The sequence below is a fragment of the Acinonyx jubatus genome, chromosome A1 (assembly GCF_027475565.1).
Source record: "Acinonyx jubatus isolate Ajub_Pintada_27869175 chromosome A1, VMU_Ajub_asm_v1.0, whole genome shotgun sequence".
Classification (NCBI taxonomy): Eukaryota; Metazoa; Chordata; class Mammalia; order Carnivora; family Felidae; genus Acinonyx; species Acinonyx jubatus.
The window spans coordinates 193,972,642-193,991,561 of record NC_069380.1 but is presented as its reverse complement, the minus strand read 5'-3'; the positions used below and the strand labels follow the sequence as shown (position 1 = coordinate 193,991,561).

Below are 18,920 nucleotides of genomic sequence, written 5' to 3'. Positions count from 1 at the left end.
TTGCCAAACTTCTTCAGATCTGTTCATCTCATGGTTTTATAGTGTAGCGTTAATAGTAATGCAGCTAGGGTTTATTGAGCATGTTACTGCGTTTGCCAAGTTCTTTGGCTCTGCTCAGTGCTTTATTATAGGACTTACTTCTCCAAGCCTGTGAGATTTTTATAGATGAAGGGACTGAAGCCCAGGGGTTTTGTCCAAGCTCACCCTGCCAGGAGGGGTAGAACTGGACCTTGGTTCAGTTGGCTGTCTGACTCCAGAGTCTGAGTTTGTAAGCACTGCTGTGCTCACTCCTGGGACCCTGAGCTCCAATTTTTGTTGTTGTTGTTGTTGTTCTTGTTTTTTGTTTTTAAACACATCTGGCTTCGGAGACCATTTGGTTTCCAGGAGTAAACAGATGTCCACCTCCCTGCAGAGCTTAAGTCTCGTAGACCTGCCTGGTACCTGCTTTGTCAGATCAAGGCTTTTTCTCAGAGAATGGCGTAGAATTCCCTTCACTCTCAGTATAGGCATCTCTTCTCTTCTGTGGTACTGGGTATTTCTTTCTAGAGACCAGGACTTACTTTATTCTCTCCCTTTTGTGTGTGCAGGGTGGTGTGACGGATGTGTGAGGGAAGCAGGTGGAGGCTCTTCTGATGTCAGGGAAATGGAACAAGAAGTTTCTGAACAGAACTTAAATTTGCATTTGTCCCTGAGGAGACTGTCTGGTGGCCTCTCCCCTCAGGGACTGTATAGAGGAAGACCGTCTGGACTGATGACAGTCACCACATCAGTTTGCGCACACAGCAGCACAGTCAGCTGGCATTTCTCATCCCCTTGTTTTGTGGAGAGGGTGGGCTCAGTAGCTGTAAAGTGTGGTGGGACATCTGTGCTCTTTGCTCACAGCGTGCACTAGCGCCCTGGGTGGCAGGAACACAAGGCTTAGGCTTTGGAACTGGACTTTTGTTCGCATTCTTATTCTGTCCCTTACTGCACTAGTGTCACCTCAGACAGACTCCCAGACTTACAGAGCAGTAATCAGTGTCCAGCACATAGCGGGTAGTCAGTGGTAGTCCCCCTTCCCTTGCGAGTCAGGGAGAGGACTGGACTATAGATGGATGCAGAAAGGACATAGGATTGTTCGGGTGTTGGGGAGTGCTGTAGTATGGGAGAGAGGAATGCAGCCAAAAGGCAGTTGGGTACTAAGATGTCAGATCTGGGAGTGCCCTGGCCGTGCATGGCCGTCAGATGCCCCCCCCCGCCCCCCACCTTTGTTGTCCGGAGTGTATCAAGAAGGGGGGCTGTTCTGTTGCTAAATACTCTGTGGCTCCTACAGTTTGATCGTTTTTATCCTTATCTTTTAGTTCACCTGGCCCGAGTTCTTGGGCCCTAGTGAGGTAAACGTGGAGGACTTTTGGGCCACAATGGAGACAGAGGTGATTGAGCAGGTGGCCTTCCCTGCCAGCATCCCTATCACCAAGTTTGATGCGTCTGTTATTGCCCCCTTCTTTCCACCGCTCATGAGAGGAGCTGTGGTCGTCAACACTGAGAAAGACAAAAACCTGGATGTGCAGCCAGTACCTGGTGAGATCACCTGACTCAGGTCAGGGGAGGGCCCAGTCCAGAGTCTGGGACATTTTCATGACCAGACAGCATAAGTGGGGGGCGGGGGCGGTGCGATGGGCAGGCTCGCCTAGAGGGCTCTTTGGAGAAAGATAGTGACAGTCTGTGACAAAATTCCCTAGAGATTAAAGTCATGATGCAGAATTTTGGAGAGCTGCCAGCCAACTTTCACAAAACGGTACTTTTCCTTACCAAGTGGAATACATTTCCTATTTTATTTCATTTTTTAAATTCTGGACGTGACCTCAGATGATCTTAAAAGTATTTTAATACGTTGTGATAGGCTGGTTCTCAAACAGTGCTTCCTAACATTAGTTGCTGAGGTCTCACCTCATGTTTACTGTTTCAAGACCCAGAAACTGGTTTTCTTTTCTAAGACCTCCACATAGTTCTCTGTTGGCCAGGCAGGTTCAGGAACACAATGTACAGAGAGTGTTCTTGAAATGAGTGCTACTGCTCATCTGCTGCTGCCCTTGTGGTAAGCATCTGAGATCTTGGTTCTTAAATACCCATTTTGGGGTTCTTTGAGGGCACTCTACTGGATCTCTTCCCTAGATGTTCAAGGGTAGAAAGCCGGTTCTGAGAGACTTCAAATATCTGCAGAAGTTAGAAGACCTTCTTTGAGTCCACCTCCTCCAGCACCCGGGGCAGTGCTCAGGGCAGAGCCTGCTTCCACCGCCTGCTGTACTTAGGCCTCGTCCCCCCCCCCCCCCGCTTCTCATCCTCACACATGAGGGGCTACCCGTGACCTCTGTTGGCTGGCAGCAGCCCCCCCACACCCCCTTCAATAGGGCTGTCTCTTACAGGCCATGGCAGTGCCTTGGTGAGGCTACTCCACGAGGGCACCTGCAAGCTTGAGGAGATTGGCTCCTACAGTGAGGAGGAGCTACGGCACTTGCTGAGGCAGTGTGGCATCCCCTTTGGGACAGAAGACTCCAAGGTGAGTGTCGGGGGTGGCAGTGCAGATGGGGACTTTGCGAGCAGGCTGGCTGTCCTTTCTGGGCAAGGATACGAGCACCCATGACAAGTGCCTTCACCGGACAGAAGGTGCGGGCAGTCAGGGAGGCCTGGGATGTGGTCCGCAGCCAGAGCATAACAGGAATGGGAGGCCTTTGCCTCCAGTCAGTTCCTCTGTGGGCCCAGACTCTGGGGTCAGGAATCCTGGCTCTCCCACTTACTGGGCGTGATCTTGGATAAGCTCCCCTACGTTTCTCAGCCTCATTTTCCTGGTTTACAAAGTGGAAATAACCAAACTACCAACCCATGAAATTGTTGTAAGGGAGGCACCTTGCAGTATGTGGTTATCACCTCTCCTGGCTCTTAGAAAGTGAATGCTGTTACATGCATGAAGAGAGACAGTGTGTGTATGCATGTGTGCATGCGTGCACACGTGTATGTGAATGTGTGTGTTTTACGCATATATTATTTCCTTTTTTTTATACTAATAATGCTGTTGAAAATGTTACGCTTTCTTCAAGTTCAGACTCAAATGTTAGCTTTTTTTGAAGCATTCCCTGCCCTGTAAAAAGTAGGAAGACCCCAGGCTTCAAGAGTCTGGCACTTTGGTCATTCTGGCTGGCTCTGTGACCTGGTCCTTTCACGGCCCTCAGAGGACTTTGGGCTAGTGAGGCCCCAAGGCCCACTCTGGCCTTGACAGTTTATTCTTTTGCTTTGGATATTGAAGTGAGCATTTGGTGCTGCACACCAGGCCTGGTCCCTTAGCATTTACTGCTCTGTTTTTAATCTTGTCTTGCTCCAGGAACAGCTCTGCTTCTCCTTGTTGGCCCTCTATGAATCTGTACAGAATGGAACCAGAGTTAGACAGCCCCCACCTCATCTCACGGGGGGTAAAATCTACAAGGTGTGCCCCCATCAGGTAAGAGGATAAGAAAGATACTGGGAATTTGTCCACACCAGATTGTCCACACAGGGAATCTGATCCAGCTCATCCTGTGGGAGCTGGCACTTAGGTCACTGGGCAGCCTGCGGAGTAGCTCCTTAGGGGTCAGTTGCCAGCATTTGCACTAGGAAGGGAGCCTGCATCGTCACCAGTGAGGATTAATCCCCTTTCCACATGCTGGCCCTGCATAGCTGTTGAGGATTCAGAGGTGAGCGCTGAAGATGTCATTCCTCCACTAGATGATCTCATTCTAGAGGGGAAATAAAGCCACCATGGCTTATGGCGCTAGCTCTGAAGGAACTAGATGAGACCTGAGATAGAAGATAACAGAGAGGGACCTGCTGTCTGGAGCAGCCAGTGATAAGCTGTGGAAGTAATGTTCCAGCAGAGGGAGGGGTTGACCACTAAGTCCTGAGTGGGGAAGCCTAGTGAGCCCAGAGGAGGAAGGTTGGAAGGTTGGAAGTAGCAGTCTGGGTTTCCTTCTGAGAGTGATGAAGGGTCCACTGGACAGTTCTGAGTGGGAACTGGGGAGGCCGTAGTTCAGATTTTGGTTTAAGAAGAGCACGCCTATGTCATTAGAGTCTGAACAGGGTAGACACTGGGATGACTCTGGGAAGGTTGCGCGCCGTACGACAAAGCAGGCCAAGGAAGACGCTGGGGTTGAAAACCCCTTGAACGAGTATTTAAACAGGGCAGAGATTGCCAGCACAGCCTTCAGTTAATTCAGGTGTGTGAGCGGACGTGGCGACTGGCTAGCCGAAGAGAATCTGATTATCAGCTTCTTTGACAAAAGCTGCGTCTGAAGGACAGACTTGATGCCTCTCCCTGGCAGAACAGAGCCTGCTCAGAGGACTGTGCTCATGTGACTGGGGACTGTCTCGTGGGAAGCATTTGACCACACAGGGCTGTGAGAGCTGCAGAGCTCAGGGCTGTGATAGGCGAGCAGGGTTACTAGGAGGTGATAGCCAGGACTGGTAGGGGTGAAGGTAGGGAGGTGGAGGCAGATGCAGGATTCCCCACTGTACACAGAGTTCCTCAGCAATGAAGTGGCATCTGGGGGCGGGGGGCCCTGTTGGTGGAGGTGTTTCCTGGTTAACATTGGGCAACATATCCGGGTCTGCTGGAGAGCTGCTCAAAATACAGATGCTCAGGCCCCACCCCCAGAGGTTAATTCCTTAGGTTTGGAGTGGGGCCCTGGAACCTCCATCTTGAACCAGCTGTTAGCTGCCAGTGCTGTGTGTCTGGGAATCGGAGCCACTGGACTCGACAGTGCTTGTTAGTGTGGAGGGGGTGGGGTTTGGAGCAGATGCCCTTGGGGCCTCTCAGCCTCAGTTGAAGACCAAATGGTCCCAGCTATTCTCTTAGGAAGTCGGGGACGAACTAACAACTTCAATTAGGGACAGAAGTAGGAAGCAGGATGTGACGGGCTCTGGCAGGATGGCCATGGCTTTAGTCACAAAACCTGATTATTCCTGGAAAGAAGGCAGTGAAGACTCAACTCAGTCTGTCTGCTGATTGGCTGTGCTGTGTCCTCCCATCTCCCTGCCCAGGTGATCTGTGGCTCCAAGTATCTCGTGCGGGGCGAAAGTGCCCGCGACCATGTGGATCTGCTGGTCTCTTCCCGCCATTGGCCACCTGTCTACGTGGTAGACATGGCCACACCAGTGGCCCTGTGTGCTGACCTCTGCTACCCAGAGCTGACCAACCAGATGTGGGGGAGGAACCAGGGCTGCTTCTCTAGTCCTGCGGAGCCACCTGTGGTGAGTTCCCTTCTGAGGAACTGGAATAAATCCCGCAGACTCACCATGTTTCACCTCCTGGTTCTTTGGGAAGGCCTTACGGGAACCATCTCCAGCATCCTTTGTCTCCGCTACTATTTTGTCTTGATGCTCTGAACCAGCATGTACTCCACAAATTTTTACTGACCAATCCCTGTACGTGTGAGGCCACAGCATGTCACTGAGGAGTGCCCAGGATGTCCCAAACACAGATATTTTGGTGTCAAAGGAGTTGCCCTCCAGATAAGCCTAGAAAATTTCTGCTTTTTGGAGACATCATGCGTGTTGGTGTACTAAAGACCCAGACCAGCCAGGTGTTGGATTTGACCATGAATATACCGCATGGCATACCTGTTATGATCTAGAGGTACAGAGGCTTAGAAAACACCGGTCGTATCCAATCTACTCTTCTTACTAAAAGGGTAGAGTAAGGTCCAGAGAAGGGAGGTGGACTTATCCAGTGTCACAAAAGCAGATTAGAGGCAGAGCCCTTGTCTCTGCTTTTTGGTGCTTTGAACCAGGCAGTGATTCTTACCAGACACATGTGCCCTTTGCTGGAAGACATGTTAGGACCGGCAACAGGAAAAAGGGGGACATGATTGTCATCATTCAACTTTTCCTTATTCCCTGGGACTCACTGGCTCTGCGAGCTTGTGCTGGGCACTGCCGAAAGGCGAGTGAGCCTCAGCGAGGGCCCCCTTCTCCCCACTCCCCGCAGCCCCAGCCTGAATTGACTAGGCACAGTAGTAAGTGATAACAGCTCAGGTAATCCAACATCTGTTCTGGGAGGTGGCCTCTGTTGCTATCCCCGTCCTCACGAGGAGACAGAGGCACCGAGGAAGAAGAGAGGGGACTTGCCCCAGGAGATGTAGGCATATGTGGAGACGTGAGGGTTTACTGGGCTAACTGACCCCACAGCCTTCATTCTCCCCCACCACACAGCTTCTGCCTCAGTCATTCCCTCATGTCAGAGTGGTTTCTTCTCTCTCCTCTAGAGCGTATCCTGCCCAGAGCTCTTGGACCAGCATTATACTGTGGACGTGATGGAGGCTGAGCACTCCGTCCAGCACCCGGCCACCAAGACTGCCGCACGGCACATCGTCCATATAGACACACAGTCCAGTCTTGGTGACCCCAGTACCGGGCACCACTCTTCAGCCCTGTGCCCTGAGTTAGCACCCTATGCAGCCATCCTGGCCTCCATTGCAGACAGCAAACCAAACAGTGTCCGCCAGCGGCCCATTGCCTTTGACAATGCCACCCACTATTACCTCTACAACCGCCTCATGGACTTCCTCACCAGCCGCGAAATCGTCAACCGGCAGATCCATGACATCGTGCAGAGCTGCCAGCCTGGCGAGGTGGTCATCCGCGACACCCTCTACCGCCTTGGGGTTGCTCAGATCAAGACAGAGGCTGAGGAAGAGGGTGAGGAAGAGGAGGTGGCTGCAGTGACAGTATAAGCCAGGCTCTTGCACCGGGACTGGGACTGCACCATCTCAAGCCATAGTGAGGCCCTTGCCCGAGGCAGATCCATCCAGGGAACCAGCAGGAATGTTCACCTTTGGGGAGGCCTCTGATGCTGGGACTGACCAAAGAGCTTCCCTTTCCTGAGCATGGTGGGGCACAGGAGCCATGGTTCTCAATCTCCCGGGGGTCAGGAGAAGCACCAGGACACTCCTTACTAGCCCCAGAGAGCACTTAGGGGATATAGGATGTTCAACAGAGGGGAACGGAGGCTGAGGGAATGCTGGTAGCGGATGGCTTCCCTGGGGCCTGCTGCGGGTCCGGGTCGAGGTCCTGGGGTGGGCTGAAGCGGAGTCCGGCCTTCCGGGGGGGAAGGCCACTGAGGTAGCTCTTCCCACCCCAGGGAACGCTCTTTCCAGCCCCTGTGGCCACACAACTTCCTTTTAGCCTGTTGCCTTTGACTTGGGGGCCTTTGGGGCCTCATTAGCTCTAGGGGTCCCTTTGGGCTCTTGATTTTCCCAGAGGGGGGATGCATTTCCTTCCTACTCTTCCTGCACCCAGATCTGGGGGAAGCTGAGGAAGGAGAAACAGCCACCGCTCTCTTCCAGGACTGTCTTCTCTGCCCTGAGCTTTAAGGAAGAGGACCCCCTTCCTCCTTTCCCTGGCCACTGCTGCTGCACCCCACATCCTTTCTGGGCCCTGGATCCTCACCACAGAAGGGATGTGGCCCACTGGCATGACATAACCTGGCGGCAGTAGGAAAAACTCCCTTCTGTGAAGGGGAAGCAGACTGGGCCATAAGGAAACAGCGGGACTGGCTCAAGTGCCTAAGGTTTGCTTAGGGCACGGGAATTGGCCGTGTGTTATTTAATTTATTGAGAGGAGTGGAGTAGGTGGCTTTTTTCCCCTTCTTCCCCTGCCAAGAATAAAATTTATTAAATTATCTGTTTTGGTGAAGCAAGAATCAATTCCATGCTCCTTGTGTGGGGCACAGTGTGGTTGAACGGCCAAGGTGCTGAGCTGGTCACTGGACATGAAGAAGGATGGAAGGAGGTCCCAGGGAATCCGCAGGCCCTCATGTGGCACAAAGAACCAGAGGCCAGCTGTGTTAATGCTGTTAGTTTAATGACAGAGACGTCCCGCAGCGTGACTGTTAGTTAAGAGGAGTCAGCTTGTCGGAGTGTGTGCTGCTTGCTTGGTGTGGCCAGCCACACGGGTCCCCTGCCTTCCAGCTCAGAACGACAGGGTGGGGGTGGGGGGGGGCAGAACCCCGAACTTTTAGCTGCCACCTGGCTCGTTCTAGGGACCAGATCCAGGGAGGGTGGGGCTGTAGAGAGAAGGCCAAAGGGCAGGGACTAGGAGGTACAGTTCATTCTTACAAAAGAGCCCCCCCTGCTCTCAGGCACTGGGCCAGGCACAGTCTCTGAGCACCTGTCTGCTCTTGCCGTTTCACTTGGCTACAGGGGGGGTCCTCTGCCAAGGCCTAAGGAGCCTTGTCTTCTCAATGTTAGGGCACTTCATGGCCGTAAAATCAGTCCATTTCCAGTGAGACAAGGGAGTTAGGGAAAGGGGTTCCTGGAAGTGAGAACAAGGTTAAGAGAGTGAGCTGGGGGTTCTCCCAGTCGGCATAGCAAACATGAGGCCATAGCATTGAGAACAGTGGGCGGGGTGGGGGGCTCAGCCCTAGCCCCTGATTGGCAGTGATGGCCCAGGCCCTGGAAGTGGGGTCCTCCCGAGACCCCCTTGGATCTCACGTTCCTGAGTTTCAGAGCTGGGCTGGGCTGTTGAGTGAAATGACCAAGGGCAGAGTCTGTAGGTTCTCCCCGTGGTGCCCCATCCACGGAGGAGTTGAAGCTTGGAGGAAGGGGAAAGCGGTGCTTCCCTGTTGTCCCCTCAGCAGAACTGGTAGTTGTTGGGCTGCAGCAGGGGCTGGGCGATATCCCCCTGCTCACAGCAGGCCAGGTGCTCGCTAGAGCTCTCCTCCTCGGGCTCACTACTGCTGCCACCGCCACTGCCAGTGCGGCAGCTGCTGCTGCTGCTGCTGCTGCTGCTGCTGCTGCTGCTGCTGCTTGGTAAGTTGGTGTAGTTCTGAGGGTAGGAGAATCGGGGGTGGTCAGTCCTGACCTCTCAGGCCCAGCCCGGCCCTGCTGGAGCCAGCCAGCCACCCACCCTGAGGCCGGCCCCACTCACCGGCACTCTCCTGTCCTCTTGGGCCTGCTTCTGGAGGAGGGAGCAGATCTGCTGGAACGTGGGTCTGTGGGTGGGCTCCAGGGCCCAGCAGGCCTGCATGATGCTATATCTAAGGTAGGACAGAAGCTGCCTGTGGGTCTGGGGATCCAATATGCACACATGCACACGTGGGCACATGCACACACACCCTTACAGTCTTGCCCAGCAGAGGTCCTGAAACCTAGTGAAAAGTGTGCCTGACACAAGGCCTGTGCTAAGTCCTTGATATGCATCATCTCATTTAATCTCCCCAGTAACCCTTGGAAGCTATTTTCATCACGCCCATTTGACAGCTGAGGGGAGAAAAAGCTCAGAGATGCTATCTTGCCCAGGCTCCTAGAACTGAGAAGGGGCACTCCCGCTGCCTGCAGGTAGGTCTGAGAGGCGGGCTGAGATGACTGTAACAAAAGACGAACATGGCAGTGAGCCGGCCACAAGTGCCTGGCCAGACGCGGGAGCGGCTGTGTCGAGAGTGGCTGGGGAAAGGTGTGCTGGGCGAGTTCATGGCCTGCTGGCCCACGGGAAGGCCGTGGCGAGGGTAGGGAGGCGGCAATTCTTGGTGGGCCAGCTGTATCGAGGTGGTTAGGAGGCTGCATTGTAGGCTGGCTGGTTACACAGTGAAGGAGTGGCTGACCCCACAGAGAGCCAAGATAAGAAATGAGAAGAGTCTGCCTCGACATAATAATAGAGTCTGACTTCAAAGTCTATCATTTGAGTTAGCACCAGTCCCATTTAAGAGACCTCTGAGAACAGCTACTTGGAAGCCAGTGGAAATCCCGCACTCCCTAAAATGGGCTTGTTTTGGCCCACTGTGGGGGAGATGAAGCCTGGCCCTGTAACACTGTGGACAGGGAGAGACTAGGACCACACACCTTTCCATCCCCTTCAGCCAAAGCCTGGGGAGTCCTCTCTCCTTCCTGGGGTCCCTCACTTACATGTTCTTTGGGGCGAATGCAGGCTGGGCCATTTGGTATCCATCCTTCACCAGTTTGTAGAACTTGCTGTTCACCAGGATGCCAGGGTAGGGGTTCAGCCCTGCAAAGGCCAAGAGCACGTAGGAGCCCATGCTCGGGGCTCACGTTCACCTGCCCCCCACACCCACACCTACATAAGAGTTACAGTAGGCATAGGCTTCAGTGAAATTTGGGAATTTCAGTGAAATTCACCCCGGCCTCATCACACCACACAAAGAATTCCAGCACAGGCTTGGAATAAGAGGTTACAGGAGCTCGCTGAAGGGCTTAGCCCAAGTCTCTGTGCCTAGCACTCCAGAAGTGAGATGTGCACACTTCAGACAAGGAGGGAAAACTTCATCTGAGGAAGCAGCAACTGCACCGGCAGGCAGATGAAGGAACAGCCCAGAGGGAATGCCTGGCAGCATGGAGCATCTGCCCGGCCCACACGGGAGCTGCACTGCTTGGTTTTCAGACGCTTTGCCCGTCACTTCACTCCCACCAGCCTTTCCTCTGCCCTGGGCAGCAAACACCCTTGGCTGGCATCCTTCGTGAGGTATAGGACACCATGGTAACCAAACACGGATCAGCCGCAGGCTGAGCCTGCACTGGCCCAGTGGCTTACCGAGTGAGAAGATTTCCCAGAGCAAGATGCCATAGGACCAGACGTCGCTCTGAACCGTGTAGACACAGTCGAAGATGCTCTCTGGAGCCATCCACTTCACAGGCAGGCGGGCCTGGCACGGAAGACCCCGGTCACCTCGGACCCTGGCTCACTGCCCCCTCCCCAGCCCACCCACCCTCCCCAGCACTCACATTGCCCTTGACGATGTAGTTGGAGTCATTCATGATGTCCCTAGCCAGCCCGAAGTCCCCAATTTTGGCCACACGCCCACTGGTCAGCAGGACGTTTCGGGCTGCCACGTCCCGGTGGATGCACTGACAGAAAGTACTTACAGAGTTAGTCTCGGCCCGTCCCCCACTTGAGCCTGAGGTGCAGGGGGAACAGCCAGGGTCCCCCCAGAATGCCTTGGGCTCCTCGTCGAGGGAGTGAGCGTCAGTTTTGGTCCTGTACCCTGGCTCCCGTCCCTACCTGCTACCAAGATCCAGGTCTGAGGAAGTTTCATATGGCTGGAAAGTTGGGTGTTTAGAAACCACCATCACTGTGGCCCACTGGGCCTGAGCAGTGGGAGCTGACTCAGAGCCAGGCGACCCGCTTGTGCTCAGCAGCTATGAGCCCTGGTGCTGGAAACAGCCTCTGACCCCACCGGCTGCTGATAATAGCAGCTGCCACTTCAAGGGCCCGACCGTGCCAGGCTCTTCCCTAAGCATCTGCACACACCGTAACCCTGTTTTGCCCTCCCAAATCTGCTGTGAGGGGGGCGGTCACAGCCCCCACCTGCTGGGAACCTCCTGAGTTGGGCATATTGTACACATCATCTCCTACCCTCACGACAACTCAGGGAGCTTCCTTTATGGGCCCCACGAGACCGTGTGCTTCACAAGAGGACATAGTCGTCTTGTTCACGCTGTTGACCAAAACTGAAGGAATAAGGCCTGTTCTTGGAAACGGGGTCCTCCGTGGCCTGCTGCACCCCAGGGAAACAGGTCTGCTCAGGCTGGGGCCCTCACCGTCCTGAGTTTGAGGAACTCTTCAGGCATGGGTTTCTCCCACTCACCCCTAGAGGCTGTGTGGCCGCTGCCCACTTGCTCTCTGGCACGCTGGCTCCTCCTTGCCTTCACCGCGTGCTCCCCTTTCCTCCCCTTCATCCTTAATCACCCAGCCTCACGGGAGATGTGGGGGTTCAGCCACCTCCCACCTCCCTGGATGACCACATTTGGACCCAGTTTCCAACTCACGTTCTTAGAAGCAAGGAAGGCCATCCCCTGGGCCACCTGGCTCGAGAAGTGGAGCAGGTCCCGTAGCTCCAGTGGCCTCCCGTCCTCCTTGCCCAGGTCTGGTGTGGGGAGAGGTGTCAGGGCAGCCCCACCACACCCCAGCCCCCAGCGGCCCCTGTCCTCCGCCCTCCGCACCTGCCACCCAGCGCCTCCTCACCTTCTTCAGAGAAGGAGTCGTTTGAAGAAGAAGTGGAGACAGGCCTCATCTCCACATAGGTGTCTACACCCTGACTGGAGAAACCGCTGTCTCTACATAGGAAAAAGGATGTGGGGGCGGGTAGGTCCCCATTGCTATACTAATCAGCGCGGGCCTTGGCCTCCAGGTCCCCGTGTCCTCTCCAATCAGCAGGGAAGGGCAGGGACCTCAAGGTCAACTTGAACATCCCTTTCTGACAAGGAACCCCCCCAACCCTAACTGCCACCACATTCTGTGTAAGCGATCATTGATCCCTGCTTGGCCATCCCAGGGAGGAAGCTTACAATTTGTTCTGTCGTTGGGCAGCTCTCTGCCTATTACAAAGTTCTGCACTTTTCCTAATGCCAGTCTGCCCCTGGGATTTTCCTCCTGCTGGTCCTTGCTCTGCCCTCAAGGGCCACACAGAAGTAGGCTCCCTTTTCCCATAACAGCCCTGCAGGGATTTGAGGATATTCTAGGGCCCCTTCTTTGAGCTTTCCCCACCTGGACAGTGGCTCTCACCACTGGCCAGCTTCACATTCAATCACCTGGGGAGTTGTCAACTCTCCCCATGCCCAGAACACCTCAGAAATTAGGGGTGAAACCCAGTCATTCACACTTTGAAACCTCTCCAGGCAGTTCCTGTGTGCAGCCTGAGCGGAGGCCTCTGGTCTAGAGGAGGGCTTCCTAAACTGTAATTCATGAGTGTAGGAGTCGCCTGGGCAGTCTCATCTAAATGCTGATTCTGATTCAGCAGGTCTGGCGGGCCCGAGCTGTGTCTCTAACAGCTCTTAGGTGATGGCTGTGAGCATAGGCTTTCAGTCGTAGGTAGGTTGGAGAAACACTTCTCTAGATTGAATAGCCACTACTGTTTCTCGTATTCTAACAGGTGTGATTTCTGGCCGTCTCCCCTTCCTGTCCCCTCTGCGATGGAGATGCGCACCTTGACCATGCCCATACTCTAGTGTTCCCAGAAAGAGAAGGGAGTGTCTTATCTATGCTCTGACCGTGGCAAAACCATCCCCTCCCCTGGTCTAGAAACTATACTTCTAGCCTGGGAACCCGTTGGCAGGATTGGTTCCCATGCCATTTGCCCTTGAAGTGACCCCACCGTATGAATCCTTTCCCCATCTGCACATTTGAAGATAAGAAGTTAATACTTCACTCTAGTTCTCATTTTGATTTGACCTGGCCTGAGGTTCCAGCCTGCAGAGGCCCAGTGTGAGCCGCCCTTTCAGAGGGGTGTCAGAGAACCAGAAGAGGAAGCAGATCATGCCAGCCCTCCTATTCGAGGATACTGGATGGAGTTAAATGGCCTCCTTCCTCTTTTGCCTCCCCAGGCTTGGCAGCTGACAGTGGCTAAAATAGGGGTTCATTGTACACCCTTCTTGTTCTGATCCTGTCTCAGCAGCCTGGCCCTGAAGCCCCACAACCCCCAAGACTGAGACTTCCAGGACACCACTGTGGCTCAGGTGAGCACTGGACCAGGAGTCAAGGGAGCAGAATCCGAGCCCAGGCTCCGCCCCTGCCCCTGACTCATGTGTGACATGAAACTGGCCACTTCCTCTCTCTGGTTCCCCATGTGGCTTTGTCCATTTGTCTCCGAGTGGCTTCCAGGAATCACAGCAGTACAGAATAACAGAGACAGAAAGTCTCTGAGAGGCTCAACCCCTCAATGGCTTGCCTGGGGAAACCGAGGCCCAAGTAGATCAGGGACCTGGCCACAGACTGTTTTGCCCCTTCTCACCCAACAACCAACAGACTCTGTCCAGGTGCTCTGCAGCCCCTGACGGCATGGGAAAAACAGGGCCATTACCCCCAAGATCTGCCCATCTCTTGCTAGAGCCCTGAACGGATCTTGACTGACCTTTTACGTACATTCAAGTGACGATACCATTGACGCCTGTCTCCACCAGACTATGAGCCCCCTGTCTTTGCCCAACATGCTCCTAGAACATAGTAGGTCCTCAATTATTTGTTGGATGACAGAAATAAGTAGTAGAAAAACTGAGTTAGCCCACAGAAGCTGGGGTGACTACTCCCCGTGGAACGTGAGGGCCACACAGCCACCGAAGCCTGAGTTCACTTTAGGGACAGACCCTGGGGCTTCCTCCCAGTCCCAGCCTCTTTCCTGTCCTTTGCCAGGGTACTACCTGCGAACATATTTCTTCTCCAGGTGGATGTTCTTGTAGCCAGCGCCTGCCTCGGGGTCCTGGCCCACACTCAGGCTGGGGCCCAGCATGGCCTCAGCCTGCCTTCGCAGGAAGTTGAGCAGGTCGCCGTAGCAACAGTACTCAGTGATGACCAGAACAGGGCCTAGAGCAGCCAAGAGAGTGGGGTAAGTGCACTCCTTATCCCCCCCACCCCCGTGTGAACAGACATGGGGTAGGGCAACAGGACACCCTGGAATGGGGATTCAAGAGCCCTGAGTTCTAATCCTGACTGACTGTGAGCAGCTTTTTCTGCTTTCTGTGCCTCAGTAACCCCATCTGTCTAAAGCAGAGGAACCTCAAAAAACCGTAGTAGAATTCCTTCTTCAAAGGATATCTGTGACAGTTCCGTAGAGGTCAAGGCCCTGGGGCACCTCTGTGGACCCTGTGGTGAATGTCCAAGTGTCTTTGGGTGGGATCTTCCCTCCAGACCCCCGGAATTAGACTCCCTGCAGCAGGGCCTGGGGACCTGCACTCTTATTCCCCTCTCTGGCTGACTCTGATACCCACCAAAGTCTGAGAGCCACTGATCAGAGCTCCCAGAACTATCTATCATTCGTAAACAGCTTCTGACCCATCCAGGCACCTGGTGTGGGAATTTGAGGAATGCTGAGATAGATAGGGATCCCTCCAGAACTTGGGGAGATGGGAAGATGGGGTGGGGTGGCCATGGGCCCCAATGCCTGCCAGGACCCCTCACCTCCGTGGGTACAGGCTCCCAGAAGGTTGACTATGTTCTCGTGTTGGCCCAGGTGACTCATGATCTTCAGTTCTGACATGAGGGCCTCCTTCTCATCTGCATGAGCAGTGGCTGGGAGATGGAGCCACAGGTCCCATAGATGGGGAAGGGCAGGACATACAGAGCCACACGGACAGATGGGAGACACCCAGGAGAGCAAGCAGGGCGTACCCAGGGCCCCAGAGTGACCAGTGACCGAAAGAGGGAAGAGGAGAAATGCGGACACACAGATAGGAGTTAGGGAGAGAGAGAGGAGAGATGGCCTGTCACTGAGCTGCTCTCGAGTGGCAGGCAGCCCAGCTGTGGGCAGGCCATGGCCCAGGGTGGCCTCTGTGCACCCCAGCCTCTTTGGGGCTCCAAAGAGCCCCTCCACACCCAGGAGCTAAGGGGAGGCTGGGGCTCACTCAAGAAGCCAAGAGTCCTTGCCCCCAATCCCAGGCCCTGTCCCCCAGGCTGTGATAGGCCAAAAATGTGTCTCTCATGGCAGGGCAGCCCCTCCCCTAGGTACATGGGCTCCTACCCGCTCCCCCAGATTCCCGAAGCCCCTGCCCCTCACTCACACTTCAGCATCTTCACAGCCACCTTCAGGACGGCATCTTCCTTGCCCAGACCAAAGGCTGTGGCCTCTACCACCTTCCCGAAGGCACCGGCTCCAAGAGTCTTACCTGCCACACACACACACGTACACACACACACAGAGTCTCCTTAGGTCCCCGCCGACAAAGGGCCCATAGGCTCCTGCAATGTATGCGTGGTGGGTGCCAAGACCTCATCTCACCAAACTGCAGGTTGTTTCGGGGGAACTCCCACTTCTCATTGTAGGGCAGCTGGGTGGGGTCAATGAAGGTGTAGCTGTTGCCCTCGTAGCTCTCGATGATCTTCCAGCGCACCTGGTACTTGGGCTTCTGCAGAGGAAGAGGGGGGAAAGTCAACCAGGCCTGCAGGCAGATGTGGGATCTCATCCCCAACCCCCAAGAGCAGGGGGTGTGGGCAGTCCCAAGGCATGGTGGGAGGAGGCAGGGGTGGCCTGAGATGTGGTGAGTGGGCCCAGGTCATCCCATGTCCAAGGCACTGAGAGCCCCGTCCTTGACTGGTTTGGCCTCACCATGTGACCTGCCCTTCTCTAAGCCTTGGTTTTCCCCACCTGTGCACTGAAAGATGTGAGCAGGGTCACCTCTGAGAGCCTTGACAGCTCTGATAACTTGGTAATTCTCGAGCCAGGAGGGTGGGGGGCCCTTGAAGTATGTCCGTCTGTCCATGCATCCATCCCCCCATCCTCCCATCCAAATAGTGTCTGGGTTTATTTTTAATTGTGGCAAGATGCATACAACAGAAAATTTATCATCTCAAATTTCTCAGTCTCATTATTTGAGTGTACAGTTCAGTAATGTTCATTCCCATTGTTATGCAACCAGTCTTCAGAATTCTTTTCACCTTGCACGACTAAAACTCCTTACTCATTAAGCAGCTCCCCTTTCCTACCTCCCCTGAGCCCCGGGCCACGTATCCCTTGAATCTGCCTACTCTAGGTACCTCATTTAGTTGGAATCACACAGTATGTGTCCTTTTGTGACTGGCTTATTTCACTTAGTATAATGTCTTCAAGGCTCCTCCGTGTGTCAGAATTTCCTGCCTTTCTAAGGCTGAATAACATTTCCAGACAAATATTTCACCAAACTCTTATTTGTGCCAGACGCCACGGATTCAGAATTAAAGAAGAGAAAGCCCTGCCCCCGTGGCGTTTGCATTCAGGGGGCTAAGACAGGCATCAACTCAAATTAAATAGATAAATAGATAAATAGATAGATAAATAAATAAATAAAGAGAGGACATTTTCAACTAGTGCCGTGAAGAAAATAAAGCAAAGTGATGGAACAGAGAGAGCCAGGTGCAACTGAAGGTGTAGGGCAGGGAAGGCCTGAGGAGGAACCAGCCAGGTGACTGACAGACGAAGCACTTTGCAGGTAAAGTCAATAGCAGATGCATTGGCCTGCAGGTGGGCAAAGTCCTGGCAAGTCCGAGGGACTGGCCGGTGCCCGTGTGGCTGGAGGGAGGTGAGGGCTGTTCCAGAGACAGGAAGGTCTTGAGCGCTAGGATGAGCGGATTCCCTCCTAGCTGCAATGAGAAGCCCTAGAGGGCTTGATGCGGGTCTTTACACGGACTTTGCACTGCGTGTGTTTTAAGCTAGAGGGAGAGGGAGAGGGCAGAGCCAGATCTAGGAGGAGGAGTGACTGCCTCTCTCTTTCCTGCCCAGGGTGGCAGCTGCTTGGGGGCATCATGCCAGGGGGTGGTGCCCAAGAGAAGTGCTGATGGAAGATGGGCTTTAGGTGGAAAGTGGAAGCTGGGCTTGGGCGGTGGAGGACACTGAGGCCTTGGGTCAGCAGTCCACCTCTTTCCGGTCAGCCCTAGGGGACAAGGACCAGCTGGGCTGTGCTTAGCCGCTGGGCTCCTTCTCGGGTCACCCAGCCCAGGGGAGCTAAAGGGTATGTGAGTGGGTGTTGGGGAGGAAGGCAGCCTGTGGCTGCAAGTTGCGTCAGGTTAAGAGAAAAGACTCCAGATAGCTGTAAGGGAGAGCTTCCAGATGGTAGTTTGGGAGACGAGACTGCAGTTAGACATAAGGAAGAACTTCCAGGTTCTGATTCAGGAGAGAGACTATAGCTAAACTTAACATCCATGCTGTGACTTGGGAGGAGAGTCTGAAACGGGACAAAAGGAGGAACCTCCTGAGGCACAGAGGATTCAGGCCCTGCGTGTGGGTGCCTCCCCAAACCAAAACATGGAGAGAAAGCCGGGAAGGGATTCTTTGACCTCCCCTGGCCACTTCCGTCCCCAGGGGGCTTCTGTGGCCAAAGCTGTTTTTCCTCCTCACCACTTCTCCTTCTTCTGGCCCATGCAGCTGGGCCTGAGTCAGCCCCCTCCCCAGAGCTGCTCTCCTTTCCCCACCCCCAGCCAGGCAGGGGATACTGGGGAAAGGGAGGGGGATCACAGGAGGAAGAGACTGTCTGGCTGGATCTCACAGATGTCTGAATCCCAGACTCTACCAGGAGGAAGACACAGCTCTCTCCCCGCCACACCTCAGGCGTCCCTATCCCTTCCTCTTCTTCTGTGCCACCTTGGCTCCCCAGGGCTTCTATGTAGAGGGTCTCCTTGGAGGGAGAGCCCTTACAGGGAAGGTGGGATGGGCCACCTCAACCAGGTTTGCTAACGGGAGTAGTTCCAAAGAGAGTAGGGAGTGCTCCTTGAGCACCCCTGTGAGCTGCATTCAGCCAAGCTGAACACTCAGTGTGCGCCATGTTTCTTATTCCTCGCGGCAGGCCCAGGCCCAGGCTCACCCTCACTGCCCCTCAGCGACTGAGATGGGCAGGGAGACATCAAAGTCCTGTGGCCCTCCCTGTCTAGGCCTGCTGTTTCTGGGCTGTTGGATGGTCTCTGTCTTAGGAAGGTAGTGACCTCAACATGTCCCACTGGAAACCTTGGAGACCCTCCTGTCCGGCCCCAATAGGCCTCCAGTCCCCAGAGGTCGGTTCTGACTCCAGAATCCCAGCTTGCACTCCTCCCTATCTCATCCTTTCCTCTTTGAGTCCCTCCTACCAGCCTGCTGACTCCTGACCTTTTCTCCTCCCCCTGTGGCCCCCCTGTGGTCTGGCTGGGGCCAGAAAGGCGATGACTCAGCCCTGAGGCAGAAACAGCCCTTCCCCCCACCCCCAGCTAGAGCCACCCCTTAGTCCAGGCTGAATTCTCAGTGCAGAAGCAAATCTCAGAACCCCATGGGGCAAAGCAGAGGGGAATTGGGTGGAAGGCCCTGAGGTAAGGCCAAGGCCATCTTGACCCCTCAAGGTTTTGTCTCATGGGATGCCCTCCTTTTCTTGGCCTTGGATGGGCTCAGGGGGCAGCTGAGTTTCCTGGATGGGAAATGAGGTGTTTCCACATTCCAAAAATGGTCCCATGGAGAGAAGATAAAGGTGCCCTCA

General features: G+C 54.5%; 2 protein-coding genes across 6 annotated transcripts in view; one reads left to right on the top strand and one right to left on the bottom strand.

The window, feature by feature from the left end:
* The window catches only part of HMGXB3 (HMG-box containing 3), a 47,166-nt gene extending 39,479 nt beyond the window's left edge, over window positions 1–7,687 (top strand). For 4 of the 5 annotated variants that reach the window (XM_027077017.2, XM_015083563.3, XM_027077019.2 and 1 more), the window contains 5 exons: window positions 1,341–1,560; window positions 2,406–2,539; window positions 3,359–3,475; window positions 5,050–5,259; window positions 6,273–7,687. In XM_027077017.2, coding sequence (XP_026932818.1) covers window positions 1,341–1,560; window positions 2,406–2,539; window positions 3,359–3,475; window positions 5,050–5,259; window positions 6,273–6,740 — 1,149 coding nt within the window. In that variant the 3' untranslated portion in view covers window positions 6,741–7,687. The remainder of the gene's footprint in view (window positions 1–1,340; window positions 1,561–2,405; window positions 2,540–3,358; window positions 3,476–5,049; window positions 5,260–6,272) is intronic. The other variant, XM_027077018.2, reaches the window with a different exon arrangement.
* Window positions 7,688–7,848: 161 nt separating this feature from the next.
* CSF1R (colony stimulating factor 1 receptor) overlaps window positions 7,849–18,920 on the bottom strand; it is a 29,714-nt gene continuing 18,642 nt past the window's right edge. Inside the window, exons 11-21 of the mRNA XM_027077028.2 lie at window positions 15,728–15,854; window positions 15,510–15,614; window positions 14,911–15,021; window positions 14,154–14,316; window positions 11,983–12,074; window positions 11,787–11,884; window positions 10,743–10,865; window positions 10,552–10,663; window positions 9,909–10,008; window positions 8,935–9,043; window positions 7,849–8,832 (exon numbers count right to left, since the gene is read on the bottom strand). Coding sequence (XP_026932829.1) covers window positions 8,638–8,832; window positions 8,935–9,043; window positions 9,909–10,008; window positions 10,552–10,663; window positions 10,743–10,865; window positions 11,787–11,884; window positions 11,983–12,074; window positions 14,154–14,316; window positions 14,911–15,021; window positions 15,510–15,614; window positions 15,728–15,854 — 1,335 coding nt within the window. The 3' untranslated portion in view covers window positions 7,849–8,637. The remainder of the gene's footprint in view (window positions 8,833–8,934; window positions 9,044–9,908; window positions 10,009–10,551; window positions 10,664–10,742; window positions 10,866–11,786; window positions 11,885–11,982; window positions 12,075–14,153; window positions 14,317–14,910; window positions 15,022–15,509; window positions 15,615–15,727; window positions 15,855–18,920) is intronic.